This window comes from Neophocaena asiaeorientalis, unplaced genomic scaffold (assembly GCF_003031525.2).
Source record: "Neophocaena asiaeorientalis asiaeorientalis breed wild unplaced genomic scaffold, Neophocaena_asiaeorientalis_V1.1 scaffold504, whole genome shotgun sequence".
Taxonomy (NCBI): Eukaryota; Metazoa; Chordata; class Mammalia; order Artiodactyla; family Phocoenidae; genus Neophocaena; species Neophocaena asiaeorientalis.
The window spans coordinates 375915-399935 of NW_020174438.1; the positions used below are offsets into that span (position 1 = coordinate 375915).

At 35.9% G+C, this 24021-nt stretch overlaps 1 protein-coding gene across 2 annotated transcripts in view; it reads right to left on the bottom strand.

Annotated features, from left to right (window-relative positions):
* PDE3B (phosphodiesterase 3B) overlaps nt 1–24021 on the bottom strand; it is a 167607-nt gene that overhangs the window by 33657 nt on the left and 109929 nt on the right. For both annotated transcript variants that reach the window (XM_024757003.1, XM_024757002.1), the window contains exons 4-8: nt 22104–22246; nt 16014–16120; nt 8232–8433; nt 7586–7662; nt 629–780 (exon numbers count right to left, since the gene is read on the bottom strand). In XM_024757003.1, the coding sequence (XP_024612771.1) occupies nt 629–780; nt 7586–7662; nt 8232–8433; nt 16014–16120; nt 22104–22246 (681 nt within the window). The remainder of the gene's footprint in view (nt 1–628; nt 781–7585; nt 7663–8231; nt 8434–16013; nt 16121–22103; nt 22247–24021) is intronic.

A 24021-nucleotide genomic window follows, 5' to 3' on the forward strand; every position in this document is an offset into this window, starting at 1 on the left:
TTTTTTTTGTGGTAGGCGGGCCTCTCACTGTTGTGGCCTCTCCCGTTGCGGAGCACAGGCTCCCGACGCGCAGGCCCAGCGGCCATGGCTCACGGGCCCAGCCGCTCCGCGGCATGTGGGATCCTCCCGGACCGGGGCACGAACCCACGTCCCCTGCATCGGCAGGCGGACTCTCAACCACTGCGCCACCAGGGAAGCCCTAAAAGTAATTATTTTTAACCCAAGGTTTTCTTTCTTTTTTTTTGTTTTTAATAGGGGTATAGTTGATTTACAGTGTTGTGTTAGTTTCAGGTGTACAGCAAAGTGATTCAGTTATACATATACATATATCTATTCTTTTTCAGGTTCTTTTCCCATATAGGCTATTACAGGATATTGAGTAGCATTCCCTGTGCTATACTGTAGGTCCTGGTTGTTTATTTTATATATAGTAGTATGTATATGTTAATCCCAAACTCCTCATTTATTTAAAGAAACTCTATTTTCAGGTGTTAATAGTGACTTTTCAGTAAAAAATTTTTTTAAATCATTATATTAAAAACCTTGTTCTGGGCAAAAATAATAAGCTTAGTACTAACTAATAATATATTTCACCTTTACATAATCATATTGAAAATTTATCTTTTACATTTGGTTGCTCTTCATTCTGTGCCTCTTCTTTTAGGTGATTATCACCTTCCCAAAGTAATTTTCTGCAGTCTCTGTTCTCTGTTTCCATTTCTTGTTGCGCTTCCGTAAGGTTGAATGATGCTTTTGAGAAAACGGTATTGTCTTCATCACCTTTCAGAAAGTATTTAAAGTAATAAACAAGAATAAAACATGTCCTATATGAACAGTTTTATAAGAATAATTTGTAAAAAGTATTCAGATAAACCGAACCATACTGGCATTCAATCTAAATTAATGACACAATTAAGTTGTATCTTGCTGGACCAGCTGGCCCAGGTACCTTGTGCTCAGGCAATATTTCACCTGATATAGCTACTCATGGATGAAAGAGAGGGTGGAAATTCATTATAAAAGTGAGAAACTGAAAATGTCAGTCCCCCTCAGTAGGAAATTTTTTTAAAACCAATTTCATGTAAACTACTTCTAATACCTGAAATTGTTTGAGTTTTGGATATGAAAATTCTAAACTCATAATTATGGATGAGATTAAGGCACATCTAAAAATTAGAACAATGTTATGAATTGTGAGTTATTTCTCTACCAATGTGATTAGTAATACTCTTTTTCCCAAATTACATGGAAAAGGGAAGCAACATTGGTAGCTACATTTCATTCACTCATATGCAAAAAAATATTCATACTCGTTCTATTTGTAATATGCTAACCAGGAAACTTTCCCAAAACACACCAAGAGTAGAATAAACAAACTGTAGTGTATTCACACAATTGAACACTACAGAGCAAACAGAAGAAACTACAATCACATGCACCAATATGGATGATTTTTAAAAATACAATGTCAAGTTAAGGAAGCCAGACACAAAGGTATATACTCTGCAATTCTCTTTATGAAAAGTTCAAAAACATATCAAAATTGACACACATGAGTATTGAAAGACAGGATCAACATTATCTTTGAGGGAGATTCCTGGAAGTGGGGCATGAGAGGAGGTGCTGGTAATATTTTGTTTGTTGATCTGGGTGCTGATTACATATGTATATTAGATGTATGAAAATTCGTCAAGCCACAGACCTAGGATTTATTTATTTTTCAATATGTAGGGATTTTTAAAAAAATAAAAGTGTTTTTAAGAGTATTCATTCGAGTTGACTTTCAGAAGAACTAGGTTGGTTGGTTGGTTGGTTGGTTGATTGATTGATTTATTGATTTCTATTGAAGTCTAGCTGATTTACAGTGCTGTGCCAATCTCTGCTGTACAGCAAAGTGACTCAGTTATACACATACAGATGTTCTTTCAGAAGAACTAGGTTTAAATCCTGATTTTTGTACTTAATAATGGCAAGCTTTCCCCCCTGTAGAATGTGGATAATAACACCTATTTTACTAGATGTTACACATAATAGGTGATCAATAACTGTCAGTCAAATCTGAACCTAACACACTGAATATACTAAAAAATCATTAACTGATCATGATCAGGAAGTATTACCCTTTGGAAAATATTACTTTTCAAATGTTTCCAAATAAACACACTTTATTTTAAGAAAATTTAAAAATTCAGATTATTCAACTGTTCTTGGTAAGTTAAGGCACTAACTACAATTATGTTCTAAAATAGCTGTCAATCCAAAAATTGTTGACATTTGAAGTACATGATTTACTTTTTAATGATCTAAATTCCTAATAACTGTATCTTACAGATAATAAGAAAAACAGATGAAATAAATATAGCAATTTCTTCTCCAAAGATGTCCACAGCACTATCTCTTATCCCACATGCATTCTTTTGAAATGTATTCTTATTGCTCCATCAAGAGAGCATTTATTTCCCAACCCCCTGGAATCTGGACAGGCCACATGACTGCTCTGATTAACAGAATATGACAGAAATGACAACTCTGTCTGGTCTGGGTTGAGCCATTAACTGGACTGGCAGCTTTCATAGCCTCCTCTTTTGGCCTCCAGCCAAAATGTTGGAAGAAGACCAGAGAAAGGTCATATTTAAATGGACTGGTCAATAGCCAGCAGACACATGAGACATCTTGGAAACTCAGTCCAATCAATCCTTTGGATGACTGTCACCCTTGCCAATATCTGACTGCAATTACATGACAGCCCTCAAGTGAGAATCTCCCAGCTGAGACCAGTCAATGCAAAGAACTGTGAGAATTAATAATCTGTTGTGGTTTTTAAAAGGCTTTATTGAGTATAATTACATGCCATAAAACCCACTCAGAGTAAGTGTATAATTCAATAATTTTAGAAAATTTAGACTTCTACAATATTCATGACAATCTAGTTTTTTTGTTTGTTGTTTTTTTGGCCCAGAATTTTTGTTATCATCATTATCTTCAAAACACCTGATTGCTTTGGTCTTTAGATTCAAAAAAGTCTTTTTTTATTAAAGTATAGTTGATTTACAATGTTGTGTTAATTTCTGCTGTACAGCAAAGTGATTCAGTTATACATATATATACATTATATTTTAATTTTTTTTATTTTTTGGCCACGCTGTGTGGCATGCAGAACCTTAGTTCCCTGACCAGGGATCGAACCCGAGCCCCCTGCAGTGGAAGTGTGGAGTCTTAAGCACAGGACTGCCAGGGAAATCCTACATTCATTTTAATATTCTTTTCCATCATGGTTTATCATAGGATATTGAATATAGTTCTCTGTGCTGTACAGTAGGACCTTGTTGTTTATCCATTCTATATATAATACTTTACATCTACTAACCCAAACCTCCCACCGCATGTCTCCCCCAAACTCCTCCCTCTTGGAACCCCAAGTCTGCTCTCTATGCATGACAGTCTAGTTTTAGAACATTCTCATCACCTCAAAAAGTACCCTTATGCCTATTTACAGTTCATCCTTATTTTCACCCCAGGCAACTGCTATTCTGATTATTGTATAAATTTGCCTTTTCTAGAATTTCATATAAATAGAATCAAACAATATATAATCTTTTTAGCTTAGTTTTTTTCACTTAGAATAATGTTTGGAAGTTTATCCACGTAGTAGCATGTATCAGCAGTTTGTTCTTCTTTTGTTAAACAGAATCCCATTGTATGGATATACCACGTGATATTTATTCATTTACAAGTTGATGGACATTTTGATCTTTTCCAGTTTAGCACTATCATGAATAATGATGTCATAAGCATTCATAATCCTGTCTTTGAGTGCTCATATGTTTTCTCTTGAGTAAATTCTTATCCATGTTACTGCTGGGTAATACGGTAAATTTATGTCTAACTTTTTTGTTTGTTTGTGTTTTGTGTTTTCTTTGGCCGCACCACATGTGGGATCTTAGTTCCCCAACCAGGGATCAAACCCACACCCCCTGCAGTGGAAGCACAGAGTCTTAACCACCAGACCACCAGGGAAGTCTCCATGTCTACCTTTTAAAGAAACTGTCAAAATGTTTTCCCAAGTGGGTTTACCATTTTACAATCCCATCAGCAATGCACAAGTTCCAATTTCTCTTCATCCCTGCCAACACTTGGTATTGTCTGTCTTTTTGATTATAGCTATTCTGGTTTGAGTTTACTGGTATTTCACTGTAGTATTAATCTGCATTTCCCTAATGACTAATGATGTTAATAATTTTTTCATGTGTTTACTACCCATTCATTTATATCCTTCATATCCTCCACCAAAAGTCTTTCACCAAAATATCTAAAATCTTTTGCCTGTGTTTTAATTGAGTTGGTTGAGTTACTATTGAGTTAAAGAGTTATATGTCATGGTTATAAGACCTTTATCAGATGTATAATTTGCAAATATTTTCTCCCAGTCTGTGGTTTGTCTTTGATTTTCTTATTGGTGTCTTTTGAAATCAGGTAGTATCAGTCCTCCAAATTTGTTATTTTCCAAATTGTTTTGGCTATTTAGGCCATTTGTATTTCCATGTAAATTTTAACACCAATTTGTCAATTTCTACCAAAATAAGCCTACTGGAATTTGATCAGAATTGCAATGAATTTACAGATCGATTTGGAAGAATAGCCTGTTGACAGTAGTGAGTTTCCCAATTTGTTTGCTATGCCTCTCAATTTATTTAGTTTCTTTAACTTTTCTTTAATTTTCTTTCTTTAGTTTTCTCAACAATGTTTTATAGATTTCAGTTTATAAATCTCCTAATTCTTTTGTTAAATTTATTTTAACTTTATTCTTTTTGATACTATTATGAATGGAAACATTTTCTAAATTTCAATTTTTGATGGTTCATTTCTGGTATAGAGAAATACAACTGATTTTGTATTTTGATCTTGTGACTTTGCTAAACTTGTTTATTGGTTCTAATAATTGTGTTTGTGTGTGTGTTTGAAATGTTCTACAAATGATCTGTGAATAAGGACAGTTTTATTTCTTTATTTCCACTCAGATATCTTTATTTTTTTATCTTTCTAGAAATTTTCCTGGCTAGAACCTCCAGTACAATATCGAATACAAGTGCTGAAAGCAAAAATCCTTCTCTTATTCTTTTCTCTTTTTAACATCTTTATTGGAGTATAATTGCTTTACATTGTTGTGTTAGTTGCTGCTGTATAACAAAGTGAATCAGCTATACATATACATATATCCCCATATCCCCTCCCTCTTGCTTCTCCCTCCTACCCTCCCTATCCCACCCCGCGAGGGGGGCACAAAGCACAGAGCTGATCTCCGTGTGCTATGTGGCTGCTTCCCACTAGCTATCTATTTTACATTTGGTAGTGTATATATGTCCATGCCACTCTCTCACTTTGTCTCAGCTTCCCCTTCCCCTTCCCCATGTCCTCAAGTCCATTCTCTACTCTGAGTCTTTATTCCTGTCGTGCCCCTAGGTTCTTCAGAACTTTTTTTTTTTTTAGATTCCATTTATATGTGTTAGCATATGGTATTTGTTTTTCTCTTTCTGACTTACTTCACTCTGTATGACAGACTCTAGTTCCATCCACCTCACTACAAATAACTCAATTTCATTTCTTTTTATGGCTGAGTAATATTCCATTGTATATATGTGCCACATATCCTTTATCCATTCATCTGTCGATGGACACTTAGGTTGCTTCCATGTCCTGGCTATTGTAAAAAAAATTCAAAAAGAGTCATGTCCCTTCTCTTATTCTTCTTTTTTTTTTTTTGCGGTACGCGGGCCTCTCACTGCTGTGGAGCACAGACTCCGGACACACAGCCTCAGCGGCCATGGCTCACAGGCCCAGCCACTCCGCGGCATGTGGGATCTTCACGGATCGGGGCACAAACCCGTGTCCCCTGCATCAGCAGGCGGACTCTCAACCACTGTGCCACCAGGGAAGCCCCCTTCTCTTATTCTTCATCTTAGGGGGAAGCATCAATCTTCCTCTAGTAAGGATGATGTTAGCTCTGTGTTTGTTTCAAAGATGCCCTTTATCAGATTGAAGGACTTCTCTGATATTACTGGTTTGAGTGTTTTCATCATGAAAGAGTGTTGGATTTTGTCAAATGCTTTTTCTGCATCTAGGTAGATTATCATGTGATTTTTCCCCCTCTTTAATGGGGTGTATTACATTGATTAATTTTCAAATGCTAAACCACCCTTGCATTCCTGGCATAAATACCAATTGGTCATGGTATGACATTTTATCTGTTGCTAGATTCACTGTGCTAGTATTTTGTTAAGGATATTGGAAATGTTGGTCTGTAGTTTTATTTTCTTGTGATGCCTTTGTCTGCTTATGGTATCAGAGTAATACTGGTCTCGTTTATAGAATGAGTTGGGAAGTTTGCCCTCCTATTTTTTTGGAAGTTTGTGAAGGATTGGTCTTCTTTCTTGTTGTTGTTGTTGTTGTTTTGTTTTGTTTTTGCGGTACGCGGGCCTCTCACTGTCGTGGCCTCTCCCGTTGCGGAGCACAGGCTCCGGACATGCAGGCTCAGCAGTCATGGCTCAAGGGCCCAGCCGCTCCGTGGCATGTGGGATCTTCGCGGACCGGGGCATGAACCCGTGTCCCCTGCATCGGCAGGTGGACTCTCAAACACTGCGCCACCAGGGAAGCCCGTCTTATTGTTTTTTAGTCCTTTAAAATGTAAAACCCCAAAACTATTAAATTGTACGCTATAATAGGGGGAATTTTAAAGTATGTGAAGGGATTGATATGCACCTATAACCCCTGAAAGGGCCTATTTCTGGTTTACCTTTATTCTTAGGATGCAGTACTGTTGAGTTTACCAAGTTACTCCTACCACGGCAAACCTTCAATTCCAATCTTTGTCTCCCTAGTCCCATGAAGCTACCAAAGGGACTGCTCATTCTATCAGTCACTGGCCCCTCTGGAAGCAGCAAACACCCTTTTGGTAGCCCCAAACTTGAGACTCACTTTCTTGGATTTCTGTCCTCCTCCAGGTCTTATACTGGAAATTCTGAGGAGCTTGTTAGTTCTTCAGTGGCTTCAAGCAGATTTTTTTTATTGTTAATAACTTGTAACTTTTCTAGCTACCTTCAGGGGATATGATGGTCTGAGTCACCTAGTTAACTATTAGTGGACACTTGAGTCATCAATGTTTTAAAGTTATAAAACAACTACAACTTTATCACTAACAATATTTCTTGTTTGAGGGTATGTTTCAGAATAATATAATTAACTAAATTTTAAAACAACTCCTTTGTGTAATTATTTAAAAGTGTATGCAAACGCTTTTGAGCTAAGATTATGCAATTTAAATTTCGAGGTTAATATAGTTAATCTCACTATTTATGAACCCTAGCCATAACATAAGACTATATTCATCCGTACAGCACATTTTTACTCTTCAAAATACTTTCACCATCTATTATTTATAATTTGCTAATAACTCCTCTGTGAAGTAAAAAAGATTATAATCTTCATTTTAAAGATGGATAGACTAAAAAACTCATTCATTTATTCATTTTAAAAAACAATGTAAGAAATTGTTCTTAAATTTAAACACACATGACTTTTGCAGTCTCACCTGACTTTTCCCTGTGGCAGTCTGTACCAGACTCTGGTTCAGATGCTGAAGCATATTTCAATATTTGATGTCCACAGCTTATAAAATAAAACAGATAAATATATGTATATGATAAGTGAGGCAAAATTTTTTTACCTAAATACAATCAGAAAATCTGGTTATTTTTTAACTGCAAAATCCCAACTGCAAAATATCCTAATATTCCAATCTCTCTATAAACTTAACAGGCTTTATCCTAGAAAGCACCTGTGTCCCTATGAAGGAAATAACATATTTTGGAAGTAACACTGAGATCTGAGGTAAACACTTATTACCATTAAAGCAGAAATAAGAACAAACACCATATGAACTGGGTACTGTAAATAGGTACTAAATTAGTACATACTAAAATAATTCTCATACATTTACTGATATCTTATGATGGATAAAATACCACTATATTTCACTTCAGATGGAGATCATTTAGCTGGGAAATGAATAATGGCACTGAAATGAAAAAAAATTGTTTAGAATAAAAACTGCTAGATGAAGAAGAGGACGTAGTATTCATTAATCATCTAGTTATAATACAGAACAAGAAAACTGGTAATACTTTACTAAAATAACCTATATTTTGAAACAAATAGTAAACACTTGGGAAACTTACCTGTTACATAAATTGCTATCAGAATTTCTAAGTTGCTGATAAAAATCTGGTGAATTGGGTGCATTGCTCAGAGATCTGTGTAAAATAACACTTGGCTTAGTAAGAAAATCAGCAGTGTCAGGAAATTCTATAGGTGATCGGTTAGTTGGAGAGCCAGCAGACATTGGTCCATGACTGGGAGAATTCAGGCCGGGTAAAGTACCTAGAAAATTGAAAGAGAAGAAAGAGATATGTATGTATGTATGTACTGATATGTATGTGTTTATTGTCCGTGTTTGGGTGTTTATAAAGAGCATTTTCCTTCTTTAAAGAAAGCAAAGTATTTACAGTTAAATGATTAACTAGATTTCTACACGGAGCTATCTTCAACACCTTCTACGAATTCAGGCAGAATATAGACCATATTTGTCATCATCGATGACTGTGGAATAAACACCCTGTGGCAGGATGGCACATAGTAGGTAAATACTAAAAGTATAACTAAAACGTACATAATGTGTGGCACAAATTTTCCTAATTCACATTGGTCTTTATCTTTAACATTTTGTGTCCCTACCAGCTTGATTATCCACATGAACAAAAGCATCTTTACCAAATTTTATTGAATATTTTTCAGTACAATACAATTCATTTTTATTGAAGAACCAAAGTTCTTGATAGCATTAAGCAAATTAAGCATATGATAAAATTATATTAACACAACAGCAGATCCCTTAAAAAATCCACATCTTTCCAGCTCATTCATTCATTCAACAAGTATTTGAGAGCCTATTATATGCTGGAAAACGTGCAGTGTTTCACAATGGAGAAAAAGATGCCATCCCTACAACTCAATGAACCTAAAGTCTAGTGGAAAATACAAACAAGTGCTAAGTGTTAAAATAAGGGAAAAAAAAGAGTGCTTCAGAAATACATCCCTAATCCTATTGATTTACTCAAGAGCCTTTGCTGGGTGCCTTGAATTAAGGGTATATCTGGACAGGTGTAGGTGGATTTAAAACTTTATTTTGAAATAAAGATCCAAGTAAAGTGTGAATCAGAGAGGAAAGCAAATAACAGTTGTTAAGGTATTATGGTATTTTCAGACATAGTTACAGATGTGTGTGATGGTTAATTTTATGTGTCAACTTGGCTAGGTTATCATGCCCAGTTGTTTGGTCAAATTCCAGTCTAGATGTTGCTGTGAAGGTATTTTTCAGATGTGATTAACATTGAAATCTGTAGACTGAATAAAGCATATTGCCCTTTATAATGTGGACTGGCCTCATCCAATTTGTTGGAGGCCTTAAGAGAAAAGACTGAAGTCCTCCAAAGAGGAAGGAATTTTCCCTCCAGACTGCCTTCAGAGTCAAAACTGCAACATCAACTCCTGCTAGAATTTCCAGCCTGGCAGCCTGCCCTAAAAATTCTGGACCTGACAGCCCTCTCAATCTGGCGAGCCAATCCCCATCAGTCAATCAATCAATCAATCACTCCCCACCCCAGGTATATGTATGTAAGTATATATGTATGTATGTAGGTATACACACATGCACGAACATCCTATTAGTTCTATTTGTCTGGAAAACCCTGACTAATACAATGTGTTACTTTATTTAATCTTCATAATAGCCCTGTGAGTTAAGTAGCATTTTCATTTTACATGTACAGGGCTGCCAACTGCTATTCTATCAAACTGATTTGTTTAGAGGCTCCTATAATTTCATATAATGTTGGGGCTGGAAAAGATTTTATAAATAATCGGTCAAACACTTTAAAGTTTCAGAAGAGGAAACCGAGGACTAGAAAGGGGAAGTATCTTTCTTGTCAAAATAATAACAGTTAGTTACTAACTGGAGACTAAAGTCCCAATTTTCAGCATTCTTTTTTCTATTATAATACTGAGTGTCCGAAACGCTGACAAACAGGCTGAGAAGAATAAAGGATAGCCTAATTTTAGGGTAGAAATTTCATATAACATAGAAAAGTTTCGAGGAGAAGACAAAATGGTAAAGAAAAACCCAGCAACCCTTATAAAATACTTTCTACAATACAGATTCATCGTTTTTGTTATAAACCTTTTAAATTGTGAAATATAACACACATATAGAAAAGTTATAACAGGAATGCTCACCACTCAAGCTAAAACATAAAACATGGCCAGAGATCAGAAACCCATGTCCAATATCTAATTCCCCTCCCTCTCATTAAAGGAAAGCATTACTTTGACTTTTATGGTAGTGTTTTTCTTGCCTCTCTTTATATTTATACCACATGTTATCTCTTTACAGTTTAGTTTTGCCCTTTCTTTGAACTTTGTAAATTGAATCAGATAGTATAAATGCTTTTATGCCTTGCTCAACATTTTAAAAAGATGTTTCACATGTTCATTCATTTTGAATGACATATAAAATTGTATGTATGAATATAGCACAGTTTTATTTCTCTGTTCAAGTACTGAACTGCCAAATTGTTTTCCAAAGTAGCTGTAGCATTTTACTTTCCAATCAGTGATGTATGAGTGTTCCTACCTCTGAACATTTTTCCAACACTTATACTGTCTTTAGAATTATAGACATCATAGTGGGTGTGAGGTCATGATTCCTTGTGGTTTTGATTTGCATTTCCCTAATGACTAATGATGCTGAGTATCTTTTCACGTGGTTAGGGCCATTTGTATACCTTCTTTGGAGAAACATCTATTCAAATCTTTTGCCAATTTTTTAGTGCGGTCAGTTGTGTGTTTATCATTGAGTTTTAAGACATCTTTGTCTATTCTGAATACAAGTCCATTGTCAAATCGTAATTTGCAAATATTTTCTCCCATCCTGTGGACTGTCTTTTCACTTTCTTTAGGTGTCTGTTGAAGTAAATACAAATGATTTAATTTTAATGAATTCCTATTATCAATTTTTAAAAAATATTTATTTGGTTGCTCTGGGTCTTAGTTGCGGCAGGCGAGCTCCTTAGTTGCGGCTCACAGGCTCCTTAGTTGCAGCATGCAAACTCTTAGTTGCGGCTTGCATGTGGGATCTAGTTCCCTGACCAGGGATCGAACCCGGGTCCCCTGCATTGGGAGCATATAGTCTTATCCACTGTGCCACCAGGGAAGTCCCCCTCTATTATCAATTTGTTTCATTTATGGACTGTACTTTGGGTGTCTAAGAATATCCAAACTCAGAGATTTTCTTCTATGTTTTCTTCTACAAGTTTTATGGTTTCACTCTTATATTTGAGTGTATGAGCATTCAGAGTTAATTTTTGAGTATGATGACAGGTATGGTTCCAAATTCATTCTTTTTCATTTGTATATCTATCCAGTTGTCCCAACATCATTTGTTAAAAACACTATTTCTTCCCCTTTGAATTACCTTGGCACACTGGCTGAAAATCAATTGACCATGTAAGGGTTTATTTCTGGACTCAGTTCTATACCACTGAGTTGGAATATCCTTATGCCAGTGTCACTGTCTTGATTGCCATAGCTTGGTAGTAAGTTTTAAAATTTACAAGTGTGAGTCCCCCAGTTTTCTTCTTCTTTTTTTTATTAAAGATTATTTTAGCTACTCTGGGTCCCTTGAATTTCTATATGAATTTTCAGATCAGCTTCTCAAATTTCTACAAAGAAGCCAGCTCAGATTTTGATAAGGATTTGTACTAAATTTAGAACAATTTAAGGAGTATTGCCATCTTAACAATATTAAGTCTTCTGGTCCACGAACATGGGATGTTTTCCATATGGGTCTTCCTGCGACTTCCCTGGTTGGTCCAGTGGTTAAGACTCTGTGTGCCAATGCAGGGGGCATGGGTTTGATCCCTGGTCGGGGAACTAAGATCTCACATGCCACGCAGCATAGTCAAAAATTAAAAAAAAGAAAAAAATCTGGGTCTTCTTTAATTTCAACATTTTATAGTTTTCAGTGTACAAGTCTTGCACTATTTTGTTAAATTTATTCCCAAGTATTTTTTTTTAATAAATGTATTTATTTTATTTTTGGCTGCGTTGGGTCTTCGTTGCTGTGTGTGGGCTTTCTCTAGCTGCGGCGAGTGGGGGCTACTCTTCGTTGGGGCGGGCGGGCTTCTCACTGTGGTGGCTTCTGTTGCAGAGCACGGGCTCTAGGCTCACGGACTTCAGTAGTTGCAGCACGCAGGCTCAGTAGTTGTGGCTCACAGGCTCTAGAGCACAGGCTCAGTAGTTGTGGCACACGGGCTCAGTTGCTCTGCGACATGTGGGATCTTCCTGGACCAGGGATTGAACCCGTGTCCCCTGCAATGGCAGGCAGATTCTTAACCACTGTGCCACCAGGGAAGTCCTGAAATTATTTTCTTAATTTCAGTTTTGCATTGTTCATTGCTAGTATATAGAAATACAATTGATTATCGATTATAGATCTTGTATTCTGCCACACTGATGAACTTGTTTATTGGTTGTAATAGGTTTAATGAATTTCTTAGGATTTATAAATATATGATTATGTTGTCTGCAAATAGTTTTACATGTTCCTTTTATTCATTTTTACCTAAACTTCCCTGAGTAGAACCTCCAACCCAGTATTGAGTAGAAGTGGTAATTATTTTATAATTATTTAAATTATTTTATAATTTCTAATTCTTTATATTCTTTCTGTGGTGAGACATTGTTGTCATACTGTCCTTACTTTAGATATGGTTTCCTCAAGTTCTTTAAACATATTTATGGTAGCAGATTTAAAGTCATAACTAAATCCCAAATCCAAGCCTCCTCAGGGAAATTTTGTTGGCTGTTTTTCATTGTCTACATGGCGAAAAATTTCTTGTTTCTTTGCATGCTTCATGGTTTTTTTGTTGAAAACTGGACATTTTAGATAATATGTTGTAACAATTCTAATATCAGATCTCTCCCACCCTCAAGGTTTATGCTGCTGGTTTTTTGTTTGTTCTTTTTTTGTTTCTGATTATTCATTGAGTGATTTCCTGGACTCATTATGTAGATTTTGTTTTCTCTGAGGTGTGTAGCCACTGAGTTCTCTGCTGCCTTTTTTCCCTTTTCTCCTTGATTTACGCTTGCTTTCTTAGAAGCCATTCTTGGGTCAGTGTAATTTAGATGAGACAGAAGATTACTTTAAACGTCTTGCCTCTATGTCATCTGTAGATGAGAATCTGTTTGAAAAGATACAACTTCAAACTTCCAGGCAGTTTACAAGACAGCCTTAGCTTTTACTTCCTGCTTGTGCAGGACCTCAAGGTCAGCTACAGATGGAGTGACCAGGGCCTTCACCTTTCCCAGATCTTTCCTGGGCATGTGCACAGCCCTAATAAACATGTGCTCAGCCTAGTATATGTGGGGGGATAAGTGTCCAAATTCTTTTCTTGGATATCCAGTTGTTCTGGCCCCTTTTGTTAAAAAAAAAACAAAAACAAAAACAAAAAAAAACTATCCTCTTCTGTTGCCAGAGCTTTCCACTTCCCCAGGGTCATCTAGTGTCCAGGATTTCCTTTTAAATTCCCAATCAGCTCTTGTTTGCCCCAGTTGAAATCACAGCCTTACGCACTCACAATGTTGCCTGGCATAGGGTATAGGGGGTTTTTGTTTGTGTTTTTGGAGAGCTGAGCTCTGAGTTAAATGAAATATCCACAGCACCCTGGGAGTAGAAGTGTTTGCCAGGGAGCTTGAACAAAACGTTTACTGTACTATCAGGTTGTTGCTTTTAATGCAGTTTCTAAAGAGGTAAGACTCTAATGGCTGCAAAGCTAGTGGCTTTTAGCTGTAGTATCACTGAGCTGGGCAGAGAGAGGGTTTGGGAAGTGCCCCCAATTAAGCTGTCGCAGAACCCCACTGTCTCACCAAGGTTCGGTAGTTAGTTTCTCTTGTATAGATGACTTCTAGTTCTCTGGCTTTTGTTAACTTCCAGAATTCTGAAATGACTGAATTTAGTTTTTTGCCCCTATTTTTGTTGTTTTAGCAGAAGAACAAGTTTACTGAGATCCTCTCTCTGCCATTCCGGAAGCGGATCGCTATATATGATTTTAATCCTTTGAAACTTGTTGAGACTTGTTTTATAGCTCAGCAAATGGCCTATTTTGATCAATCTTGTATGTGTCCTTGGAAAAAATATGTATCTTGTAATGTCTGAGTGTGGTGTTTTATAGTCGATTAGGTCAAGTCAGTTAAATCATGTTGTCCTAATCTTCCATTTATCTATTACTAATATTTTGGTTTGCTTATCCTACTAGACAATGAGAGTGATGAGTTAAAATCTCCAAAATGAATACAGATTTGTCTTTCTGTCCCTTTAGTTCTGTCAATTTTTGGTTTGTGTATTTTATTTTAATTAATTAATTTTTGGTTTGTGTGTTTTATACCCATGAGATCAGACCTGTGTCCTTATATTTAGTGTGCCTTTTGTAAAGAGCATGTACTTGAGTCTTGTGTTAATTGTCTGACAGTCTGTATCTATTAACTGGAGTGTATTTTCAACTTTTTTGTGGAAAACTGCACATTTCAGATAATATACTCCAGCAACTCTGGTCAGATCCCTGGCACCCCCAGCTCCCCACCAGCCACCCACGCTAGGTGTATATTTAATATAGTTTGCTTAATCCTCCATCTTGCTATTTCTTTTTTAGTTATTCTTTATGTTTTTGTTTCTTATTTCCTCTTTTCTGGTATTATTTTAGATTATTCAAGGTTTTTTTTTTTAAATCATGCCATTTTACCTCCTATATTAGCTTCTTACTTATACTTTTTCTTTTATTCTTTTAATTATCACCCTGGATATTACAATGTGCATCTTTGAAGTATTAGTTTCTTTTAAATTAGAACCTTTTTAGTACTTTTCAGTCACTTCAAGTACACTGTAAGTTTAAGTCCGATTTACCCCTTTCCCACCCTTTGTGCCACTGTTACCATATACTTGACTTCTTTATACACTATGCAGGCCACAAGGGAGTCACTGTTTTTAATGATCAGTATTCTCTTATGTACCCACATATTTAGGCTTACCAGTGCTTTTCATTCATTCCTGCAGATCCATGCTTCAGTCTGGATCATTTTCTTCCTACCTAAGGAACTTCCTTTGCTGAATCTTAGCAGTGCAAGTCTACTAGCTAGCAATAAATCCTACCAGCTTTTGTTTGTATGAAAAAAATGTTATTTCACCTTAAGTTTTAAAGGATATTTTCACTGGATAAAGAATTCCAGGTTGGCAAGTTTTGTTTTGCAGTACTTTAAATATGCCATTCTATTGTCTTTGGTGACTGTAGTTAATAATACTGTATTTCATATTTGAAAGTTGCTAAGAGAATAGATCTTAAAAGTTCTCATCACAAGAAAAAAAAATTTGTAACTGTGTGTGGTGACAGATGTTGACTTACAGTGATCATTTCACAACATATACAAATATCAAATCATTTTGCTATATACCTAAAACTAATATAATGTTATGTCAGTTCACCCCCCCATAGATAGATAATTGGATAAAAATTCTATTAGAATGACTTATTATAGGATATAGTCAGGGTTTTTTTCTATTCTCATATTAAGATTTTTTTTTTTTCCCTCCACAATTATCATGCTACAAAAGAACGCTCTTTCCGGGGTTTTCCCTTGTTCTCTATCTACAACTACCCAGGTTAAATAGTTCTATATTTTATCCCTGAATTACTAGTGCCTAACAAAGTGCCTGATACATAGTACTTGTTCAAAAATTAATAAATGAATGAGCAAACTGTTAATAGCCAACCCAAACTGCTTAGTTATGTTAACCTATAACACAGGAAATGGTTGAGACCTCCCATATTTAAGTCACAAAAATGATTTCTTACCAGCTCTTCTTAGACCTATATGGTGAGTTAACGATACAGAAGATGACCTTTGCTTCGGGATTGTCAGTAGATTTGAACTAAAAGGTCCGTTTAGATAGCATCCTTGACTAAAAGGGAAAGATAATAGGTTAAGATATTTAAAAACATGAGAAATTCCTTTTTTGCTTATGGTCTTCAATTCAATTAGCAAATATCTGCTTATACATTTAGTTTAGACATCTATCTAATGCCTACGGAGTAAAGCAGGACAGCAAACTTTTACTGTAAAGAACGAAGTAGTAAATACTTTGAGCTTTGCAGGCCATAAGGTCTCTGCAATTACTCAACTCTGCCAACTGCAGTATAAAAACAGCCATAAACAATAATAAACAAATGAGTATTGTTTCAATATAATTTTATTGACAAAAACAGGTATGGGCCACATTAGGTCCACAGGCTATAATTTGCTGAACCCTGGCTTCAAGCAGTTTATGAATATCACCTGGAAGGCTTCTTACTACACAGATTTCTCGTCCCATCCCCAAGATTTCTGATTCAAAAGGTCTGTGAAGAAGGTCTCCCCTTCTTCACAGATATTGATTACCCACTGATGCAATCATATCCTGTAACTGAAATGTTTATTACAGGTTTTAGGGTTCTTATGAAGAAATTACATATACGTGAGTAGTCACAGTATACCAACTGATACATAAAAGGCATTTTAAAATTATATATTTTAAAGCTTTTGGCCCAATGCCATACATATAGCACTTCCTTTCTTAGTCACTAGCCTGTTTTCTTCTGTTAGTCAATTCCTGATTGGGCACTTTGCTACAGGATCAAGGACAAATCTAGATTCTCTATTTTCCACTCAATATTTTGTTAGTATAGGCTGAGTTCTCAAGATTTTCCCTAACTCCTTCATCTTTTTTGTACTTCCACACCCCCTTACTCAAGGAAAATCTATTTTTCAGCATCTGATATTTCTGATGCTATCTTTGTATGTGTTTTTCCACCTGTAAAATTAGAGATTTAGAATAAAGGACTTCTAAGATAACATCTAGCCTTTAGATTCTATAACAGTTTTTGCTCAATAGTAATAATAATTTGTTGGCAATGTTACAAAAAGAGGCAATATGTAAATAATACCACTCAATAAACTCATCTCCCTACCAATGCTCAAGCATTCTTTGTATTTGAATATTCATTGCCTACTTACAGAGTGGGAGAGATGGGGAAAGTAGAGTGTCAATACCACCCAGGGCAATATTCAAATAGAACAATCTGTGTACTCTACCAACATCTACTTCCTGATGAATATTCAAAACAAAGACAGGGTTTTCTCCCTCAGAGAAGAGACCCAAAGCACTGCTCCATAGTCTTCTACCTTAATCCAGGGGGCCTAATCATTGAAACAGCTGTTTAGAATTGAGAGGTCAAATGACAGGTTTTCAGCTCAGTTCCAGAATCATTAATTCCCTGCCTATAACCAGATAAATATATACCGCAATGAGATTACATAAAAAATACTGAAGAGTGTATATGTATAGCTGATTCACTTTGCTATAAAGCAGAAACTAACACACCATTGTAAAGCAATGATACTCCAATAAAGATGTTAAAAAAAAATACTGAAGAAAGCAGGGGGCAAGATAGGCTAGGAGTCCCAGTGATTATTAATAGTTGGTAGGAAGGTGATTAAAGTCAGACTTCGGAATCGGTCTTCAAATCCAAATGCACAAGCATTACAAGAGATGTCAAATGTTATGGTCACAGAGTTAAGTCATATGTTAAGAGCTGATTTCTAAGACAATCAATGCAAATTACCTTGACAAGTTTTGTATCACCTCGTTTATTATTTTTTTGGTAGCTGTAAAACTTTCTGGCTCCAACATCCAGATTTGCAGAGCCATTATCTTAAAAACTGAGTGGGATGACACCATTAGCCCTCTTGAATCTCTGCAGTTCAAATAGGTTCCAGGCATTGGTATAAATCTCTAATAAATTATGAGACTCATAATTGAGAAGCTGGTTCCCAAGTACATTATTTAGAGGACATACTATTGCCAGGCAACAAGTTATTAGATTTAATTACAGAGCACTTACGGCGATGAACGATGCATCAGGATAGGTTAAAGGCAAGCCTCTTTAGCGTAGGGGTACCTATAGTTGCTGGCCCTCAGAGTTTTGGTACGCAATTTGCCTACATTTCCCCAGGGAAAGTCTGTTCAAAGGAAATGAGCTGTGAGTTCTGAATACGTTGTCCACAGGGAGGGTCTGGGTCCCAGCAGGCATTCCATGCATAGCAGTTTAGCCATTCTTTTAACCCTAGGTACTAACACCGTACTTGGGTAATTCAATTGTCAGCTAACCCAGAGAAGCATTCTTCAACCCTTCCTGGAATTTCCTGACCAGTAAAACTTCATCCTAGGTCTGAAACTTAAGCAGAAGGCAGTATCAACTGTCATATGGACACCATACCCCTGCAGGGTACTTGTTAAGCAGCTGTTTATCTTCAAAGACCCATTTTAATGTAATCCCAAACTCTTTACAGTAGTCAAGCAGGTCTCAGAAGGGTTGTAATGACTAAGGTAAGGTAGAAAATGAAAATTGCCATAAAAGAGCAAAGAAAAGGTGTTAAAGAGATTCAGAGGCGAAACATTACTTTTCCTTGGAGAACAAGGGAGGGGGATTGTCAGCGTGTTATTCTTAAACTGTGACATCTGAGCTCAATCTTTAAAGACATACAGAAATAGGGGTCAGAGGGTCTCTTCTAGGTAGAGGAAGTAACTAAAAAGGGGCACAACTGTGCACAAACAGAGGGAATATCAAACAGTTAAGCCTGACTGGATTTTCAGATAAATAAAGGTGATACCGGAGAGGTATTTTGGTGTTATAAAGTAATGGCCTTCTTAATTAATTAAAATCTCAAGTCCTCTAAGAGATGAACAGTGGTCAACTCTTTTTTTTTTTTAATTAAACCCATGTCCCCTGCATCGGCAGGCGGATTCTCAACCACTGCGCCACCAGGGAAGCCTCAGCAGTGGTAAACTCTTAAGAGTAGGTAATACAGTGGCTGTTCAAGTAGGACTAATTCTTCTTCCTTGTGGTTTTCCTCCTTTGGAGTCCTCTCATCATACCTAACATAAGGTTTATAATACTTCACTTTTTTTCTCCAGGCAAAGCATAAAGAAAACCAAATTTAAGTCCTATATTACGCTTTACACAAATGAGGCAGCTGAAAAATATAATTCAGCTTAATTTTCAAAGGGACTGAAACTAAAAACGAAATTATGAGAAAACTTCAAGGAAGAGTCTAACACAAGTTACATGCCTGTTACTTTCACGTAGAGAGCTTTCCAAATCATTTTTCTACTCTTATACTTTGCAAGACTGCTCATCTCTGTTTGCTTAATTTTTCCAAGTAAGGGTGCAACTTTGTCATGAGGGAGTAACAGAATTTTAAATCTCAGGCTAGGAATTTGGGCAGTATTCTATGGGTGTTGACAAATGTCCAAAAACTTAATGATTAGAAAAAACTGTATAATCAAAGTTTTGTTTACGGAAGATTTCTGGTGGAAGGGTAGAAGATGGATTGGGTAGTGAAGGATATTAGAAATGGAAGGATAATTCAATAGCCCACGTAAGGAATAATGAAAGCATGAAATAGTGTAGGCAAAGTGATAAAGGAAAAAAAGGAATAGAGAGGAAAAGAGGTTTAGAGATAGACTTGACAACTGTTATCTATAGAGTAAGGTAACAAGATGTATAGATAACACCAAGTTTTCTAGGTAAATCAATTTTGTAAGCAACCACAAAACTAGAGGACTGCAGCACTGTGCCAGGAAATGAGGACAGAATAATAGTAACAGAGGGAAAAGCAGCTGGAGGGATGAGAAATTTGGTTTCAGACATAGTTTCAGGGAGCAAGAGGTTCAATATTTAAATCATGCTGAAATCACAGGGTGATTTAAAATCATAGTCAGAGAAGCTATGATCAGAATCCAGAGCTACATTCGTATCAAAACTAGGAAATGTGATCTCCATTCTGGAGTACGCTAATAAATTCAAAATGAATGCCTCGTGATTACAGAGTTACAAGCCTATTTGTTTTGTGCTACTAAAGCTTAAATGTTCCCAAACAAAATGTCACCATACATTAATGATCTATAGCTATGATGTCTAATATGCCTGCCATTTATGTCTATATGATAGTTGCATATGGCTCTTTGTATTTTAATTCATTAAAATCAAATCAAATTTAAATTAAGTTCCTTAGTCATACTAGACACATTTCAAGCTCTCAATAGCCACACGTAGCTAGGGACTACCAAATTGCACGTACAGCTATAAAAAATTCCAGTCATCACAGAAAATTCTATTGGACGGCACTGATCTAGAGACTCGAATTTCAAAAGGAAGAGTGGTTGTAAATGCTTCATATATTCCCCTTTACCCTACGTTCAAAGTATACTTAGAAATTTATTACTGAGAAGCTCCAGCTTCTGCACACTAGAAAGATAACTTCTAGCCTATCTCTTTAAAGTAGACGTTTCCTAATATGGCCAATTACTGTATTCTTCAAAGTTCTAAATCTTTTATGAGGCATATGATTTTGTTTTAATGAGTGCTAAGTAAATATATGGAATCTGCCTATACTTACCTTTAACTCTGAGATATGTTCGTATAAAGATTAGTTTTCCTTGGACCATGTTTCTATTTTATTATCAATCGTGTGAGGCAGGAGTATAAAAATAACCTTAACTCAGTGCATCAAACGTTTCTTTTATCTTAAATGCATTGCTGTTACATCAATGTGATGGAAAGATGAAAAAATAGAATCATTTTCATCATTCTTTCTTAAACTCAAAAGTATTCTCAAGATATTTCCCAGGGTTAAGAAATACCTGTCATATTTTCAGTTCCTAACGTCATTTACTTCGTCATATCCTGCTTCCGTTAACAAAACAACAACAACGACAGCAGCAAAAACCATTATCCTGTCTAGGCTCTGGGCTAGCTTTGGACCAAAGCTCATTTTCCTGTGATGTTCTCTTCATACTTGAATCCATTCCTATTTTATAAATCATTTCACTCAATTTTTCTTTCATAAAAATGCAGTTCATCTACTTGAATGTACTGTATAAGATTCAAATTAATAAACCACACAAGCATCTGGAAAATTACAATGATCTGATCATATTTCATATACAAAACGTTCATATAAATTTTAACAGATAAATAGCTCTGATCCAACACTGCCACCTACTGTTTCAAATGTGTAACTACACAGGTCAAGTTAAAGCATCAACACAACACATGCTCAGTCCTAACAAAGTGGTTTAACAGGAAATTTACACTGGTTCCAATTTTATTAACATGGTTAGATAATTGACTAAATAGAAGCTTATAACTCACATAAGATATCAATATCTTTCCTGGCCTTTAAAAGGCAAAGTATTGAATCCTTTGTTATCAGAGTAAGTGGATATATATACATTGAGAAGATCTCAGCTCCTGCAATCAATCTCCCAGCCTCACTCACTTGGTTGCAGTTATTGACAACTCTCCTTTGTAGGATTAGCACTGTTTAGTTCCAAGTAAATACTCAACAGAATATACAATATATTAGTAGTTTTAGTTCCCCAGCAGGAACAGGGCTTAAAAGTGTCCTGTTATCTTACATCTCACATCTGAGGTAACATCTGCGGTGAACCTTGGGGATGCTCCTCCTTTCACAAGTCAGACACTGTTGACCAACCTCTGAATACTAGGCAGGGGCCTGGTGACTGCCCCTAATATGGCCACCTCCACCGTGGCTTTCCCAGTACTGCATCCTAAATTGATCCTTGTTTCCTTAAACTGCCTCCCTGATTCATGTTCTTAAGGCTCCAGCATGCTTTGTACCCAACTTACCTATTTTGGGGGAAAGGAGATTACCTTCTTTTTAAGAATCAGTTTCTCTATCAGGCCACGTTACAAACAAAGCCATCCTATACTAAAATACTTCCAGTGTTCCTTTATGCTTTTAGAACTATTTCAAACTTCATTCACAGAAAGAAAGTTGATGTATTAGATTCAGGTTTCTTGAAAAGGCTCTGGGGATTTTACCTTAAAATGCCAAATTCTTGGTGAGGCCTTTTGCCATTATTGCGTTCCCACCTTGGAGAAGTCTGGTCGATAGGTGGCAGACCTGAGGTTCCCGAGCTCCTTCTCAGCTGTGGGGGTGATAAACTATTCCTACTGTTTAGCCCCTGTTGGATAATTTAACAATGATTAAAATCGTTATCCTCCAATATGCTGTAAAAGATAGTCCATGGAAATATCAATACAAAGTACAGTTGACCCTTGAACAACTCGGGGGTTAGGGGCACTGATCCTCTGTGTAGTCGAATAATCTGGGTGTCATAAATAACATACAAGTGGGCCTTCCCTATGCAGGCTTCCTCCATATCCGGATTCCGCACCCGCGGATCCAACCAACTGCAGATGGTGTAGAACTGTAGTATTTACTAATGAAAAAGATACGGGTCTGAGTGGACCCACACAGTTCAAACCCATGTCATTTAAGGATCAACCATACATTTTTAGCATGTATAGGAGAAACAAAATATTTTATTCTGAAAATCTGTCAATTTTACTCCAAACATAACATTCTATATTGTTCTTCTATTTATCTTCCTCCAACTAAAACATGATTTCTGAACTCCCTATAGTTTAACCAAATTTTTTTTCTTTTGTACCTTTTATTCCTAGTTTTATGAGAAATATGCAACTGACAATTTTAAAAGTAGATACGAAAGATTTACCCTGAAAAAAGACTTCAGAGGGCAAGCTTAGGATCAGGAGTGATCCCTATTTCCTAATATATTTTCAGTACAATGCTAATGTACATAGATAGAGGTTAAACTGCAGAATTCTGAGCTACCTTTTGAATTAATGACTTAATTAAATTCAGAACACCTTTCACATTAAGAATATTTTACCCTAATTTTTGAAAATATTCTCGGTTAATCCAAATGTTAACCAGAATATTCCATTTTTGACCATTGTGAATAGGTGTTTTAATGAAATTGACATTAAACAGTTTCTGCTTCTTATAAATTTCCCCTATCAGCAGACACGAAACCATCTCAAAGAGATAAATACCATTTATATTTAAGTTTTCCCAAGGATGTTGATTTTTTAAAGGTTCAATGTTAGTTATATTTACATTGAAAAAGTTGTTTATGTAACATCCTTTCTCACTATAATTTAGGTCCATACAATCTTTCTTAGTTCTTAATACACGTATAAGACATTTACATTAAATTATCTGTTCTAACTCCCTTTTCCTTACTAATTATTTTTTCATAAATGCTCTTGCTCTTTTCTGAAGTAACATCAGGCTTTTTATATTCTTTTCCAAAGCAGAGATAAATTACATAAGAAATTCAAATAAGAAATTTTAAAGAACACAAAGAAAAGAAATAAGGGTTACTTCCTGGTTCTTATATGACTTATTCCTATCAGTAAATTCTAGTACTCAAAATAAGCCTTATTACCTAGAATGTTCAGAAAATGAGGAATTAGGCATCCTATTTAATTAATATTATTGTTTAAATGTTTCTAAAATGTACAGTACACTTTTCTACATAGTAAACGTAATAACAAACATAATACTGATATCAATGTGATTTTTTGTTTTTTTTTTTGGCCTCATCATGCGGCTTGTGGGATCTCAGTTCCCCGACCAGGGATTGAACCCAGGCCACAGCAGTAAAAGCCCAAAATCCTAACCACAAGGCCACCAGGGAATTCCCTCAGCGTGATTTTTATCACTAAGATTTTTAAGAATTATTATTTTTTAAAATTACTATTCTAAACATCAGATGTCAATGGAAAATACAAAGGAAGAACAACATATCAAATGAAAACTAACTCAAGAATATATTAGTTATTTTATTGATGAATTTATTCCTATCCCTTTTTGTTGCTTGTGATTAACCTTTCTCATAGGTAGAGTGCTAAAAAAAAAAAAAATGCCATA